The sequence below is a fragment of the Physcomitrium patens genome, chromosome 5, assembly GCF_059467195.1.
Source record: "Physcomitrium patens ecotype Gransden chromosome 5, ASM5946719v1, whole genome shotgun sequence".
In the NCBI taxonomy this organism is placed as follows: Eukaryota; Viridiplantae; Streptophyta; class Bryopsida; order Funariales; family Funariaceae; genus Physcomitrium; species Physcomitrium patens.
In genome coordinates, this window is record NC_143414.1 from 2887347 (window position 1) to 2904242 (window position 16896).

A 16896-nucleotide genomic window follows, 5' to 3' on the forward strand; every position below is an offset into this window, starting at 1 on the left:
TTTGATACAATTAAAACTTTGTAATATTGAATTAAATGTATTATATGAATACAAACATAAAAACTCACAAAACATAACAACTATATGTATCCATATGTGTGTGTAGATACATATATATATATATATATATGAAATTAAGATTTATATGAATTAATATTGAAAATCACACGTGTGTGTGCTCACAAGCACTTCATCGACTACTCAGTAATCCAAAAAACCCATTTCAATTCCAATCTCTTATTACGTTAAAATAAAAATGAAGCATTGTAGAATAAATCCGCTACTCTTATCGTCTTACTCTGCATATAAAGTGTGTTTTCGAGGTTTTATCAAACAATTGCGCCGACAAAGTCGATCTCCGACGACGAAGTTCGGGGATGCGAGGGACGATTTTCCGGGCTGGGCAGTCTCAAATCGCATGCTCTCACATGCACACAATTTGCGAGCACGTGAAAGAGGTGATTACACACCTCGGCAATCCGTAACTCGGGGTTTCGGCCATGGCTTTGGACCCCATGCAAGGTGCTGCATTGTTCTGGGAACTGTGCGAGGTCGGGATTCTTATATACTTGGCGATTAGCGAGAGTGATCACAGTTATCGATTAGCGAGTACAGGCTCCAGGAAACGTGCGTGAGTCCGCGGACTTGCTGGTCTTTGTTTTGTGAAGAATGCAGCGTTTTGGGGGGTGTGCATTGGTTACGGACACAGGAGCTCTTCGTGTTGCAGGAGACAATTACCATGAGGATTTAAGTATTTTAACGCACCGTTGGATTCTTCTTCCAAGCTTTGAATATTGTTAAAATGGTGGGTACTTTCAGTCCAAGCAGGAAGTTTTAGGGTTTTTTTTTTTTTTTTTTTTTTTTTTTCTTTCTTTGTTTTTAATTTTTTTCTGTATCGCCCATTAACACATTGTGAAGCTCACTGCAATTCTTTGTTTGTGGTGAGATTACATTGATTTATGTTTTTATTATTTATATTATTATTATATTCCCAAAATACAGTTCTCATATCCTCTGCTGTGGATTTCCAGCAGATGCTTCAGTAGCAATGGTGCCTGTGATGTTGGCCATCATTTGAACGCCGCGTTTCTCTCTGAAGTCAATTGGAGGTTCAAAAGTATGGTGTAGCTTTAGAATTTAAAGCTGAACTATAAACTAGTTGCGTGATTGCCAAATCTCCGTTCTGCGGGGTCCAGGATTGTGAGGATGGCAACTGGGGCGAGTCAACCACTCGCCGTGCAACATACAACTTCCTCTCGACGCCCAAGTTTTTATCTCGAACCAACTTCACTACCTTGTTCACTATTCGCAACACAGATCAAAGGAGAAGAGAACGTTCATGATGTCAGAAGATAGCACGCATCTTTTCCACGAAATTTCAATTAATAGCCTCTGCATTCACAAGGCTTGAGACTTGGTCACTTAAGGTGTTCGGCCTCTTTGAAAGGAGAAGGAAGGTCTTCTTCTTCTTTTGGTATCGGAAATTGGCATATTTTCTCGGACTTGAAGTCAGCTGACAGATAACCTCTGAGTCTAGTTGCTCGCATTATCACTAGACACACTACATGCAGATGGATTGTGTCATTCTGGAGTAGTGAATCCTTCACGTTTTGTTGTCGGGAGGTTTGTCAGCTTACGAGTGATTTGTGATAACTTTCTGAGGTCATGAAGGTTTTTATGGGCACAATGTGGGTGGTAAATAGGCTAGGCTTTTGGTGCTTGTCGTGATTCCTGGTTGAACGCAAGTGACAATTCAGATCGGCATGGATATATTCTTGGCCTTAGCCACTGTGTGCACGCTCTTAGCGAATTTGGCAGGTAGGTCTTTTTGTTTCCAAGCGTTTAGAGAAAAGATCTAATGGGCGTTCTGTAGCTCATCCTAGTGCGCTAGTATCTGTTTTCTTCCCACGATCTTTGGGGAATGGATTGAAAATGCGACAGGACCAACAAGGTCGCATGCCTGTGCTGTCGGGGCTCCTTTTCGTAACGCTTGCTTTAGGAACAGATGGAGTACCTCCTGTGATGTAATTGCGTGGGCCTTTGGTATTGGCAGCAGGTCTACCAGAACTTCCTGCTTCCATAAGTTTCTAAAAATATGTCCTGAAGTTAAGTTCCTTTCAGCTGACTAGAGAGGAATGTCACCGGCTGCTGTAGCTTCCTGTTTGTCCTTCACTGAGAGCGTCGCAGTATTAGCAATTTATCGGGACCAGGTTGTCAGTGCCCTACTGCTATGGAGAGGGTAGAGATACATAAACGCCGAATTGATATCAGGTTCCGATGGGAGCAATCCTTTTATCCACTTTGACAAAATAGGTATTGCGCACTTTGACAAAATAGTATTAGTATTTGCTTTACAACTACAAAACTAGAGCAGATTGCCGCAGCTTTTGGGTGGTAACGATAACACTCGCACGCCTAGGTGTTCCTGTGGAGGAGCTGATATGAACACTTCTTCTGTCACTACGATTCATTGATATCGTGTTTTACAAGGCTTGGTTATCCAATTGAAGTTTATTGGATCGGGTGATCTTGTCTGATACTTTTTGCAGACATAGATAAGGCATGAAGCGTTTCTCTTCGATCTGTCCGAACCGCATTAGGTGATAAGTATCAGTTTGGGTATGTAGGTTCGAAATCTTGCGGTTGGAGTTGTGGCCAAAAATAGCGATTGGAAGTCGTTGGGGCCGACAGAAACAGCAGACTGTAATTTTTGTATCCCTTGAAAGATAAAGCCCAATGTATATTTCTCATTAGAATGATTTAACAAGTTCTATTGAACCTGGTTGTTTCTGAAGGTCCTCTTGGTAGACCAGTTTCTTAGCGCCAGCATTATGAACTTTTCTCCTACCATGTATGATTTTAGCATAATCCTTAACGGTTGAAGTAAGCTAAGTAATCCAACTTTTTGTTCTGTGGTTGTCTCCACATTATTCATCAATATATTTGGTTGCATCTTCGAGAACTAGTTCTGCCATGCTGATCAAATATCTCAAGTACGGTTTCTTCTATTAAAGCTCTCTATTTCAGGTTTTGTCGAAGACTTAAGATCTTTTATAACCTAGAGTCGATGTTTGCAGATGTATACTTGTTATCATAGTTTCAATTTGTCCTTGTGCATTATTTTCCGGAGGGCAGGATATGGTTGCACTCTGTTGTTGTGGCAACCCAATTAGGCACCACGTTCTCACGAAGGTGTCCATCAAATCAAGCGACTGGATTGCGACTACAAACTTGTTGATATTGGTGTCTTTTTCTCTTTAAAGAGATTATGCAACAAGGCTATCAAGGCTTCAAACATACAACAGATCCAGCTCATTTTCATTAGAACACCGCGTCTTTCATTTGCAGCACTGCGAATTGTAAATTTGGTTTTGAATCACCCGATTGTAGGCCTCATTTCAACACCAACGAGGTTGCATCGTCTGTGTCGCGTCGTGATAGCGTATTTGAATGGAATGTTCTATCATCCATGCTTGGCAGAGAGACATAATTGTTCAATATTTTGCAATCATGCAGAGTTATTCAGGGGATAATAAAATCTATTTTTTAACAGCAAACTGGGGGTTAGAATATCACAGTTTCGTTTCTCTTAACAAGCCCAGCTCCTGAATGTAGCACAGAAATGGACCTTGAGGTCTACACGGCAACTCTCATCCCTTCCAAAGGGTGATGTGTACAAAACTGGACACGCAACCCCACTTCTCAATGAAGACCTGTCCCAGTTTTTTTCGCAAATGTGACCCTGTTCTTGAGCCGAATCAATTTTGGTGCATCGTACCCCGGTGATATGGAAGGGCCATTTTAACCCTTTATAAAGGGTGTCAATCTGCAGAGCTGGCAGTAGTTCCTCTGTAGCCATCTTCAAGGGAGGGGACTCAACTTAAAGGGAGGATTAGAAAGGACTTGACAAACAGAGAGTGTAACTCCCCCAATCCGGTGTTTGGCAGAATTTGGAGCAGGTTCTCGTCTGCCCATCGCATTGCGAAGCATGCAAATCGTACTGGGGCCCTAGTTGGTCTGTCTTCTACTGCGGTGGTCACCTTCTCACGCTCGAGGTTTTAAGAGGGCGATGGGGATTGACTTGATTGGGTGCCAACTCATGCCTCTCCTCAAGCTCAGTATCTGCGGTGACTCTGCACTTTGCGCCAGGCTTTCCTCATCATCCGTGGCTCTGCGATGTATTCACAGCCACAGCACAGCCACAGCACAGCGGAGAGTTTCAAAACATCGAAGGTGCCCCATGTGGCGAAAACTCCGTCTTCATCTCCTGCCATGGCACTGGAGCTTCTGGAGCTTCTGGAACCACATCCATTATGTCGTCCTAGTGGAGCCTGCATATGAGGGAGACTCTCAAGTGTATGAGAATACATGCCCCAAAGACACATTTTAAAAACAAAAAAAAAATGAAAAAGAAAAAGAGGAGAGTATGCACCTAAAAACATGCAGTGTCAACAAAGTGGTTCCAGGTTTTGATAACTGTGATGACGACTTCTATATTCTGTGTATCTGTTTGAATATTTTACTCTTTTCGACATTGGGATCCTATGACAGGTTTCGTACACCAAAAGTGGAGCCTTTCACCGCTGCTTCCACTCACCAATTGATCATGAAATCAAAAAAAATAATTTGGAAAGGTCTTATTTTTAAGTATTGGAAATTAATGGCTCAAATGTTTCTGTATCGTGAAAGGATTCTAATATTTATGAATGTGGAGCGCACACTCCTTTCAGTTTTGCTATTGGGGTAAGAACAATCGCATATATTTTTTCACAAGATTTGCACAACCCACAGTGAGCATTTCGATGGAATCTAACGTGAAACAGTTACATAGGTGAAACAACCCTTGTGGAAACAAATTCTCAATTGTGCGGTGCGGTAACGTCTTTTGGTATAATATTTATGTTTTGCATACACATCCAACTCTGCAGTGCACAAAGTTACCTACTAACAAACAAAAAAAAAAAAAAAAAAAAAAACAACAACAACAACAACATCTGACTCTAAGAATGAATAACTGTGGGTTTATTGAAACTCTAAATTTTAGTTATAATTTTTAATTTTAATTTTTTGGGTACTTCCTTTTACATTAAGATAGGAATATTAAGATAGGAATATCATGGATGACTTCAGATATCAATTAATGCTTTGGGGTTTGCATTCAAGACATTCTTAATCTTTACTGCTCTACTGCCACCCCTACTGTTAGCCCTCACCCTGGTGGGCTTTTATCATCCACTGGATGAAGGTCCAAACGGATGATTAAATGGATGACGTGTATCAGATGAACAGAAAATTTATTTACCTTTCATCATCCGCCCTTTCATGTCATCTCTCTCCCCTTACCTCGCTGAAGATGAGGCTGACGTGGGATGAGGCTATTGGGTCCACATCCAGGTGGCATGCCAAATCAGCACCAGCGGAGCGGTACATGTGGACCGAGCCCCAGATCGCGAAGCACTCTCAGAGCGGCACAGGACGCAGCAGCAGCGGCGGCGGCGTTGGCGATGAGAGACGTGCAGTCGGTCACTCACTCACTCACAATGAGGGTGAGGGGTGCGAGTGCAGGCAATAATCAAAAGCAGGGTAACGAGAGAGAGAGAGAGAGAGAGAGCAGAGTTGGAGTACTAGTGAAGTTTGCAGAGTACAAACAAAGAGAGAGTCTCTTGGAACTATGACACCACATCGAGCTGGATTGAAGGGTGAGTACAGTGCTTGAGCAAGGCTGTCGAGGGATCGCTGTACCCACTGCACCACTCTGCACGACCAGTGTACCCATCTGCAGCACACCTGATGCTTCCTCTGCCCTCTCCCAAACGCTTCTTGCTTGCTTGAGAGGTGGACAGTGTTCGTTGCGGAGCTTTAAGGAGCTGCTGCGGCGCGTGTAGCTCTGCTGCAAGGGCGCTGGTGTGCTGGGTGCCTGGTTCCTGGTGGCGGGACCTCCCAGCTATCTACGGGTGCAAATTTGGTGCTTGGTTGTACCCATCCCGTATTCGTCTCCGTTCATGAGCTTGTTCCACGGGGATACAGGGTGAGGGTGACTGTTTTCGGACGACGTCGTAGCTCCTTTTCATGTGTGGTGCAGTTTGTGTGTGACATTGTGGCTTGGACTGCACGAGACGATTCGTACTGCTGGTGATTGCCAACCAGCCGTCGTCGTTCACGCTGCTTTATGCTCTTGGCTGCTTTCTTTTGCATTATTGTAGTTCAAACCCGGTTGTTCTCTCTTTTGGAAAGAAGAGGACGTGAGTAATTAGTTTCAGCTGTGAAGATTTGATGCATTGGACTGAAGCATTGGGTACGTTTTTTTTGGAAGGCTAAGTGCCCACACTTGGGTTTAGCCGACAGGATCATTGTCCGATCAAGCTTCTGGAAGAATACGGAGTAGCATTTCACAGTGAGGGATTTGACAACGGATCTTTGATGGCCTTGGGCGGGCGTTGAGAGAATGCCGCTGATCAACTGGCGGCACTCACTACTATCGCAACGGCGACCATTCCACATACGAGTGCAACGACACAGCTACCACTTGGAATCGGAAGGTTGATTGATTGGTCGCGGCTATGGTGGACAGTATGTCCGGAGATAGAGGCCAGCGTGCATGGACATGGGAGTCGGATTTGTTCTTAACTTTCTTGTAGCTGCAGAGGCTATTGTATGCAACCGTCGAGGAGTCATCGAGCGGCTTGTGATGAAAGAGGAAAATGAATTCCAGCAACACTACCACAATGCAAGTGAGTTTGAGCAAAGTGGGGCTAGGGTATGGAATCGCCATAGCTGTGGGTATACTGGTGCTCGTCTCCACCGTCATGCTGGCCTCGTACGTGTGTGTGCGAGTCCACCAGACCAGCAGCGGCAGCCTAAGCGGGAGCTCCACTGGCGCAGCTCCGGACCACGCCGGAGGAGATGACGGCGGTGGAGGTGCGTTCACGGAATGGTCAACGAGCGGCCTCGACCAAATCACTGTGGAGTCGTACCCGAAAGTGGTGTACTCTGCCTCTCAAGCGCTCCCCCACCTTCAAGACACCTCTTGCTCCATCTGTCTGGGAGATTACAAGGACGGCGACACGCTGCGAATGCTGCCGGAGTGCCGCCACATGTTCCATGCACTTTGTATCGATGCGTGGCTGCGTTTGCACGCCTCATGCCCCATGTGCCGCACTTCCCCTCTCCCCACTCCTCTGGCCACCCCCATCTCCACTCCGCTCTCAGAACTCATCCCCCTCGCTCGTCACCCTCTTCATATCCGCCATTAAAGCCCCGTCTGTCCGGGCATGGTGCAGAGCTTGCCCTAATTTCATTCTCTCTGGAGCTGGATCGTTGTAAATTCTTAGCATTGGTCTCTAGTCTGCTCCATCGATTAGACTCTACTCTAAACATGTCAGTCGGCCAGTAGTGGAGGAAGCAGCCTTGTAAGTTTTAAGCCTCTGGATTTATCACTGATGGTGAGCCACATCGAGTCTCAACCTCGGCTAAATGCGATACAGGGTGACAAAATTGCACGTTGGGGAGTTAGAGAAGTCGGAGATGGAAAGTTGAACTTCGTTTACATGTTAGAGGTCATGAGCGCTTGTTAATTGTAAAACAGATTCTGATTTATTTATGTGAAACATCATCCTCAAAATGCATCGGCTGTGAACTTGCTGGTCATTGTAATATCAGGAGAAAGATTAACAAGTTCAATCCCTCATCCAATTCGATTACTGGATCCAAACGTGTTGTTGCTGCGTCGTCGTCGGCGTCGTTGTTGTTGTTATTTTTCTTTTTTCTTTTTTCTTTTTGGGAGAAATGACGAATGAATTTCAACGATACCCTTGATTTGACGTGGTCCAGCGAAGCCCATCATTTAAGCAGATTCGCCATTTGTGCCTGCATGGTTTGAGGAATTTGCTCTCTGGTCTCAGTGGCACGTGTTTGTGGCAATGTAGCAACTTGTCGGATGACATATCAGGTTGTCTTCATGGAGCCTTAAATGGTAGCTTCCAACATGGGGTCGGGTTCCTCGTACCTCACTTCTGATACCCAATCTTCGCGAGAACACGCTGTTGGAAAATGTGAGAGTGCTGATTGATAACCAGTTCATCATTTGAGGTCCCATCAAGTATCCTACTCTCTTCATTAAATTCTCTGCCAATCCTCTGATCTGCACTAATTGGGTGCCGCTGACCAGTTTTGTGGAAAGCAAGACTTCTGTGTGGTAAGAACCGCACACAGCGTTCATTATGATTACACCAGATTCCACAGACTGCGTCGACCCTGAACACGATCCATATGGCTGTAGAATGGCGTTTACAAGACGCCCCATGACCACACAAAACCCAAGAACCTCCGCTGTAACGATATTTCCTGCCTTCGGTTATCAGTTAGAACGCAACTGTTTGCAGTCAACAAAAAGATTCACCTTACAGAGGAATCCACGCAACTGGGTCTTCATGGAACGAGAACTGGAATAAGGGAGCAGAATGATACAAGAGAATGAGAGAAAAGTTTCAGAAACAGAGAGAGTACCAGGTCCAACCGTCAACGGCACAAATGGGAACCGAGACTGGCCCACAGATGCAGGGTTTATCGGATGGAATGCCGGTCTATCTATCACCAATAGCCACCTGGAGGTTACCTTATCCGTTGAAGAAAAATTCCTACCCATCCCAATCGCTTCGCAATACTCTAAAATTAAGCCTCCCATCATCTACAACTCCCCCCTGCGGAATTCAGCTCATTGCATCACCTGTGTAGCAACCAATTCCGTCTTAAAGCTGTGCCGGTTGCCAACAATCCAGCCAAACAATTAGGTCCTGGGATCCATCAGGTTTGCGATGGCCACTGTCGCCATGACTAGGGCCGGAGGACTGCTCGCCCTGGAGCGTGCGCAGCGTGTGAGCAAGCCGCAAGGAGCCGTGAGCAACCGCGCGTTTCTGGGCAATGTGAGTGGTCTGCGTGCAGTCGCCATCGCTCCCAAGCAATTGCAGGTGAGTGCTTTCACTATCAGGGCCGGAGCTGCTGGGAAGTACCAGGTCATCGAGCCATTGAATGGTGACCCCTTCATCGGAGGACTGGAGACACCCGTGACCAGCAGCCCCCTCATCGCGTGGTACCTGTCCAACTTGCCCGCTTACCGCACCGCCGTGGCTCCCTTGCTGCGCGGTGTGGAGATTGGCCTTGCCCATGGGTATTTGCTGGTGGGTCCCTTCGTCCTTGCAGGACCTCTTCGCAACAGTGCTGTGAGGGGTGAGGCTGGAAGTCTTGCCGCTGCTGGCCTTGTTGCCATTCTCACTATGTGCCTCACCATCTATGGCATTGCCTCCTTCAAGGAAGGCGAGGCCTCCAAGGCTCCCAGCCTCACCCTCACGGGAAGGCAAAAGGCTGCCGATAAGCTGCAGACTGCTGAGGGATGGGCCGGATTCACCGGTGGGTTTTTCTTCGGCGGTCTATCGGGCGTGGCCTGGGCGTACATCCTGCTCTACGTCCTCAACCTCCCATACCCCGTCAAGTAGATTGATTTGTCGACAGCCTTGCCATGAGCAATACACTTTGTAATCTGGTTCTGATTTTAACGCCAATCCCAACAAGTTTCGCTGTTTACACCTATTGTCGTATCTTCGCCTCCAATTGACTGGATTCCACATTCCAGTCAATCTCTGACTGTTTCTCTCCAATGTGTAGTGTCTCAGCAATATCAATTCCACAGGGTTACCCGAGCGGAGTCTCGGGTTTCTATCTGTTTCTGTTGTGGTTTTGTGGTCCGGCTACATCAGCATTACCACGTCTCATACACAGTCGTAATGACAATGTCATCCGCCGTCTCAGTAGTCTGAGTATTCGAGAATCTGGATGAGTGTTTACTCCACGCCGGATAACTCCTAAAGTGCTTGTATACTCTCAGCCGTGATTGAATTGTCTTTTAGTGCGATACAATGCGCTGTGGACTCGTGTGCCTCTTCGTACTAGCTGAGAAATTATGTCTGTGAAATCAACCCATGGATGTTAACCTGCGAGTGAAGCGATTCACTGTAACAGCAATCGGTGATCTGCACAATTTATGTACCTTATCCTTGTCGATCAGTCGTAATAGTGGTAAAAGAATTAATGTGGTATGCATCCACTTCATTGTAACAGAATTCAACATGTGCTCTAATGTTCAAGCCAAAAGGTTCATTCTACGTGTTTTCATGGTTTGTTTGAGTTTGCTACATCTGAAATAAGGCTGCAAGAAAATAATCAAGTAAATTGCTCATTTCAGAGGTAAGAATTCATGTCTGAAACCAATCTAGTTGTTTGAAATTTGTGTATTTCTAAGGGCACTGGACAATATCGGCCCCTAATGGTTGAAATGGAACCGAACTAATGTATGCGAAGTTTGTTTCAATATTTTATGGTTGATGTGTTGTTCAGGAGCAAAGTGTTGCTGATGTTTAGCAAACTTGAAAGAATAACAGTTGAAGGGCTGAAAGTCTGCCTTGTCTCTTGGGAGTCTGCTGTCGGGTTTCGAACCCGGGTCGCTCGGCTGAGAAGTACAGTGTCCCAACTTTGAAGACCCCTCCGGAGTTAAAAAGTCAGCATCGAAGTGCTGTTCAGGTGCCGTGGCACGTTGTTATTGGCTAACCGCCTGGGAAAGGGGATGCGGCCATAACGGTAATGCACTCCCGTTTTGGCCACTTGGCTAGATGTTTATCCTAATTGTTGGAGTAGGCCTAAGCCGTGTGTAACAGATCAAAGAGCCTCGCATAGCCAAGCTAATTTGGCTTGTAATTGCACATAATATAATCATAATGAAAGTTGTCCTATCTATGCTTATCTTTATGAGTTGTCTTGAGTATGCATGTTTTCTTCATGTTGTTGTATATCTTGCTAGCCATGTGCTTGCAGTTATCAAGGGTGATAATTGCAAAGGTTGAACTATTGTCTTTCATCTGCCAACTAGTCATGAAAGTTGGCGCCTTGTAAGTATTGACTAGTTGTAGTGTATATTTCTAGAGCCATGATGCTCTTACTAAAGTGAGGATTGTTTCTTGTATTTTCCACGATATGTTGAAGGTCTCTTAGTTCATATGGTATTGAATCAAATTTTTGCTAACGTTCTTTTTAGGCCCTTCTATTGATAAATGATTAATTGTGGAAAATCTAGTGCTTGAGTTTTGTATTCATATTCAACATCTTCAAGTATGGTATCAACCTCTTGTATCATTTTTTCCCCCACTTATAAAGTCTCTTGTAGGAGATTAGTTGTAATTCGATTGAATTGCTCAACAAGATTATTGTTACCAAGATGTCAATTATCCTATTGAAGGATGTCTATGGTAAGGAATGAGGAGTTGAATATTAAAGATTATTGTCTATAGAGCCCTAGTTTAATTCCTGCAAAGAAGGCCTCTATTTCTAATCAAAGGTTGCTACTTTTTGTAGTAATTTCTATACTAATCTTTATATGATTCGTATTCAGCAGTATTGTTGATTAATTTACAACCTCACCTAGGTTTCTTGGAAGGAATACAATGGGTGGAAGCTAGTGTTAGTATTGCGGATTTCCATGTATTCCAAAAATCCCCTTGGTTATCCATACTTTATAAAAGAGGGCTGTCACTTTATTGCATTATTCTTCTAAGTGCTTAAACATGAAGATGTTGCACTAGACTTCTAAGCCGATATGTATAACTATCTTCTAATCATAAAAGACAACTTTTTTAGAAAAAAATGTATTACCAAATATCTCTTATCCACATTTTTGAATTCAAATGTTTTATTTCAAACTTACTTATAGAAGAGTTCAAGGATTGTTGTCATTAATCAAGATCTTATCTACTAAATTCCATGCTCATGCTTCTTCCATATTGATATTACTATGTTGTATTATAAATTTAAATCAAATGATAGACCATAAGTTATATATGTCATGAGGCCATAATATCTTCAAAGTACAAAAAGAATGCTCCAGATTGAAAAAAATATGATCACATTTATATAGCACATTGTTGTATTACGTGTAGTCTTATTTGATAATGCACCAAGCACCTAGCTATGAAAGGTGAAGTTGTATTTTACAAGTATCCAAAAAATCCTAATAGGTTTCAGCCATATTAAAAGTATGTAATTTGAATTTCAATTCAAAAGTGCTTTAAATCAATACAAAGTGCTCAAAAACATTCTTTTTAGTAACCTCAACTATACACAAATGCTAATTGCCTTATTACTTTCATGATTAGAGCATGTTAGTATAAGGTAGATTCTCTAATTTTTTTATTAAGGCTTGAAATGTTCTATCAATAGTTCTATAGAATACTAAGAGCATGGTCATTTCAGTTATTTTAGGATCTTGTCTACTATCATAGATGAGGATTTTCCAAAAACTATTGTAGATATTTTAAGACATATATATCTATATATATATATATATATATATATATGCCTTTATTTAAATTTTAAGTTCTTAAATAGTTAATTGGACTGCTTTGGATTGCCATACAAAGTAATTGCTAATTTTATTGACTTTGGACATTATTGATTATTTCTTTTATGTTTGAATTTGTCTAATTCTACTTCCACAGGCAAAAGCTGATTTTCCTCCATTGATGTATCTATAAAGAGGTTGTTTTGGATTTTAAGTATTTTACCATCTAAAAATAATATATTATTATATTATATATTTAAAGAAGTGACAACGATTGTACCACACTATTAATTCACTATATTCTAATTCATATTTTATTTCAACTTTATTATCAAGCCTTGATAATAGAATTAATTTAAAAAATGATCCTATATTATTTATTAGGATCTACACCATGGATTGAAATAGTTGTTATCATATTACATATTGTCTTGCTTGAAAATACATGGGGCACTTGGCTATGGAAGGTAAAGTTATATTTTACAAGTATTTAAGAAATCCTAATAGGTTTCAGCCATCTAAATACAAAGTAATTAGGATTTCAATGCAAAAGGCTTAGAGCCAATATAAGTTCTCAAAAACACTCTTCTTATTAATCTCAAGTAAGCACAAACTCAAATTATTTTGTTACTTTAACCTCATTGCAACTTTCAATTTTCTTTCCAAATATTAATTTTAGATAGTAAATTTTAATAATTTGTAATTCTTGATCTAATTATTTAATTGGTCTAAAAAATATTTACTGGTATTGTTGCAAGTCTTCTATATATACAAGAAGTTTCAAATTAATCCAACTGATAAATTGTAAAAATGCCATAAATCCACTAATATCTCTCAATTGCCACCTTGAAAGTTGATAAAATTTTGAAAAGCAATTTTTCCTTCTTCAACCATTAACTTCCACTTAAAATTTGTGTAGAACTTGGCCTTCAAGTCTTTTAATTCTATATTAAATTTTATCTTATTCCAATTGATAAATCTTTAGTTATTGCAAAAATCCTAATCAATCATAAACTATCAACTTCAAGTATCTGTTACAGATATATATATCTATTGTAATTATTACTTAAGTAATATGAATAGGTAGAAGTAGATAAAAATACATTAATTTTATAATAACTTTTTAGAAAAGCTTCTCAAAAGCTTTTAAGATGCTATTTTGACTTTACATATGTTTATAGTTGATTGATAGGTTAAAAACTTAGTCAAGAAGCTAACCACATGCTACATGTGTTGGTAGCTTATAAAACAAGCTAACTATGTAGTACTCATATAAAAAACTTACCTTGCAAGTTAAGATACATGTCATACAAAGTCAATACATTTTTGGAGGTTCTATAGAACAGTATTACATAAATCTTAGGTAGATAGTATATATAGAGGCAAGAGTGAAGTCTTCTTCAATCTTGTTAATTCTTTTTTTGCTTCTAGTTTAGTTTCAAGAGTTTTTAGTTTTCTTGTCTTTTAGGAATAGCCATTCCTATTTTTCTTTTAATATACATACTTTTCTATTTTTATTTTGTCATATTTCTTTGAAAGAGTCTCACTTGTTTATTTGCTTTCATTAAGTTCTTGTCCTTAACAATATTTCTTTGTACAAATGATTGAATATCTCCAAATTGCATTATTAGAATAATACAAAATTTTACGTACACTTAGGACATCCAAACAAATAGACATTGAAAATTTTTGAACTATAGATGTTGCATTAATTGCATAAATTAGCCAAGCATATTTTTCCTAATTTTATTGCATAAATTCTAAGTTACCAATTCAAATCTTAATTTTGAACAATAATTATAAAGTCCTCTCAAAACCTAAGAAAATAAATTTGTTGCTAATTCTCTAATCTTATTTACTAATCTTTATAAATCTTCCTTATTTTTCCTATTGGATCATTTTAATGGCTAGAGATTTGATTTTGATCCCAATCCATAAATTGTCATTCTCTATATATCACTTCAACTTATCTTAGAAATTTTTAAGTAGAATCCTATCCTTATTTTTACTCTAAAATCAACCATATTAATTATTTATCTCATTTATCTTATTTTTACCAATTTATAGCCTTTTAAGGTAATAAAAGAATTTTTGTAGCTTAAAAAGAAAAATTAATAATTAGTTTTTATCTACTAGCTATTAAAATAAGTAAATAATCTAAAAAACTTTTATGATGAATTTTTTAATTGTCTTAAGTTTTATTAAATCAAAATAATTGAATATTAATTAGAAATCAATTTTGTTTATATTTTCACCATATAATTGTATTACAACACGATAGTATCTAAGATAGGTATCAATATCATCAATGTATAACACTTTACTGAATACCTCAAATATTTTCCTTAAAAATTCTTATATTCATAGAAATAGCAGTAATTCTCAAATTTGTGCCTAGTTTCCTATTTTCAAGCATGATTTATTCAATGGGAGGTTGGCATTAAAGTATAGTATTTAATTGTAGAATGAGATGTCTCACCCATTAAGTATATATTGTATGTCTGCTAAGATATGTCATCTACATTCTTCTTGAGTGAATTGTACTTTAAAATAGTTATTAGTTTATATTGTGAGCTGATAGAATGATCTGTGCAGAGTTGCTTTTAGTCACGTAACTAGTTTCATAGCTCTAGGATTACAATTAGAAACATATCCAAGGATCATAAATTTGGATAGGTTTATTATCTTCTCACAATACGTGCAAAGTCTGTCAAAAGCCATTGTAATCTTCATGGATGGATCCATTTTCTTGCTATTTAATAAGTCTTTTAATTTATATTCTAAGGCTTGAGTTCTAACTTTTTACTATAATTGGAGAGAAGTGGGATTCTCTCTTGATAATGTATCTTATTTTACTGTTTGAGATACTTATACTACTCAATTTCAACCAATCTTTGAAGCTTGTGAATAATTTTAAATAACTGTGATAATATTAACCACTCTATTACCAAGATGTGTTTTTTTAGTTTCTTACATGTATTGAATTATCAACCAAACAAATACAAATGTATTGAGAATATCTTAAACAACCTCCAAAATATAATAAATCTGCACTAACATATTTTTTTATTTTTGAATATCCAATACAAACAACAATATTTTGAAAAAAGAAAGGGAAATGTTAAAATGACCCAGGGTTTTGCTAAATTGACGCACATGTTTAAGCCATCATTGCACCCCATCCATCCCCTCCCCATTCCCCGAGTTCCCAGACCCAATCCCGACCCCCTCCCTGTTCCCAGTCCAGCGTCGTGAGTAATCGTCCTTGTCGTAGTCCCCCCAGCTCCCAGTTTTGTGAATGCGGAACATGTTACCACCCTCCGCACCTCAACAAAATTGCTTATCAGTCTTCCTTATCAGATGAGAAATTGTTGAGAAATTCCCAGTTTTCTACGTGAGTTGGGTTGAGTTGGAATTGGGGCGCAAAAGCTTCTCGACGGCACAACCAATCTCACGAGGTCTCTGACGAATGTCTGCAAAACGGAACGAAGGTGAAACGAGGGGGAGGAAGGGGCGGGCAGAATCCAGCACCCCGCTGACTGGAACCTCACACACTTTGAAATCGCTGAGTCGCCTAGTGCACGCTGTCCAAACTTGCCAGTGTAAGCCTGCGATCAAACGAGAAACTATTCCCTGGATTGTTGACGCATTGAATATGAGGAGTCAACCCACAAATGCCCATTTCAGGGTACCAGTTAAATCTCACATCCCAACGCCAATCTCAATCCTAAATCCGCCTTGTGAACTTCCAAGCACGTGCGCTCGCTTGGTACACCTGTGCCTATCACGCCTGAACCCCGCCTCATTGTCTCCTCCAGCATCTCCCTTCTCTCTTGTGCAGTGGAGGTAGTGTTGAACAGACCTGCCTGGATAACCTTCGCATCAATGCCCATCTTCGACTTGGCCCGCTCCAGAAACTCCTCTTCAATCGAACCCACGCTTACCTAAGCAATTTTGTTAAGGTGCGGAGGGTGGTAACATGTTCCGCATTCACAAAACTGGGAGCTGGGGGGACTACGACAAGGACGATTACTCACGACGCTGGACTGGGAACAGGGAGGGGGTCGGGATTGGGTCTGGGAACTCGGGGAATGGGGAGGGGATGGATGGGGTGCAATGATGGCTTAAACATGTGCGTCAATTTAGCAAAACCCTGGGTCATTTTAACATTTCCCAAAAAAAAGAATAATATGAACAAGTGATTATATAAAATAAGATAAAATAAAAATCAATGAATGTAATCAAGTCAGAGAATACCCCATCGAAGGCCAAGTTCACAAAGCAAAACCATGATCTACCACCATTACACGCACCAACCTCATCCCACAATCTAATCATCCAAGTGCTCTTTTCCACTAACTCTTTTCTCTAGAATCGACAATCTCTTAAGCCAAGTATTCCAACACGAGATGCATACCAGCGCCAACAAAGTGCATCAGCTGTTATGGGGTGTAAGGATCCATACACCCAATAACAGACACAATGGTGTTAAGACCATTGCTCGTGCACAGTGG

General features: G+C 40.7%; 2 protein-coding genes and 1 long non-coding RNA gene across 4 annotated transcripts; all 3 read left to right on the top strand.

Annotated features, from left to right (window-relative positions):
- The first annotated feature begins 593 nt into the window (after nt 1–593).
- Nucleotides 594–1524, top strand: LOC149989227 (uncharacterized). The gene is made up of 2 exons (XR_016502840.1): nt 594–805; nt 1035–1524. It is a non-coding gene; the product is annotated as an uncharacterized LOC149989227 (long non-coding RNA).
- Nucleotides 1525–5467: 3943 nt separating this feature from the next.
- Nucleotides 5468–7697, top strand: LOC112282533 (putative RING-H2 finger protein ATL69). Of its 2 annotated transcripts, none has more exons than XM_090250243.1 (2): nt 5468–6028; nt 6314–7697. In XM_090250243.1, the coding sequence occupies exon 2, from the start codon at nt 6702–6704 to the stop codon at nt 7251–7253; it is 552 nt and encodes a 183-aa protein (XP_090106369.1). In that variant the 5' UTR covers nt 5468–6028; nt 6314–6701; the 3' UTR covers nt 7254–7697. The 2 variants fall into 2 exon arrangements, with proteins under 2 accessions (XP_090106369.1, XP_024375987.1); XM_024520219.2 differs by having other exon boundaries at nt 5992–6132.
- Nucleotides 7698–8708: 1011 nt separating this feature from the next.
- LOC112282532 (photosystem I reaction center subunit XI, chloroplastic) lies at nt 8709–9579 on the top strand. Its single transcript, XM_024520216.3, has one exon. It carries the CDS (start codon nt 8814–8816, stop codon nt 9489–9491), a length of 678 nt encoding a protein of 225 aa, XP_024375984.1. The 5' UTR covers nt 8709–8813; the 3' UTR covers nt 9492–9579.
- Nucleotides 9580–16896: the final 7317 nt, after the last annotated feature.

What these genes read in the sequence shown, in the direction of transcription:
- LOC112282533 (XM_090250243.1), top strand. Translation starts at nt 6,702, where the DNA reads ATGAATTCCAGCAACACTACCACAATGCAAGTGAGTTTGAGCAAAGTG.
- LOC112282532 (XM_024520216.3), top strand. Translation starts at nt 8,814, where the DNA reads ATGGCCACTGTCGCCATGACTAGGGCCGGAGGACTGCTCGCCCTGGAG.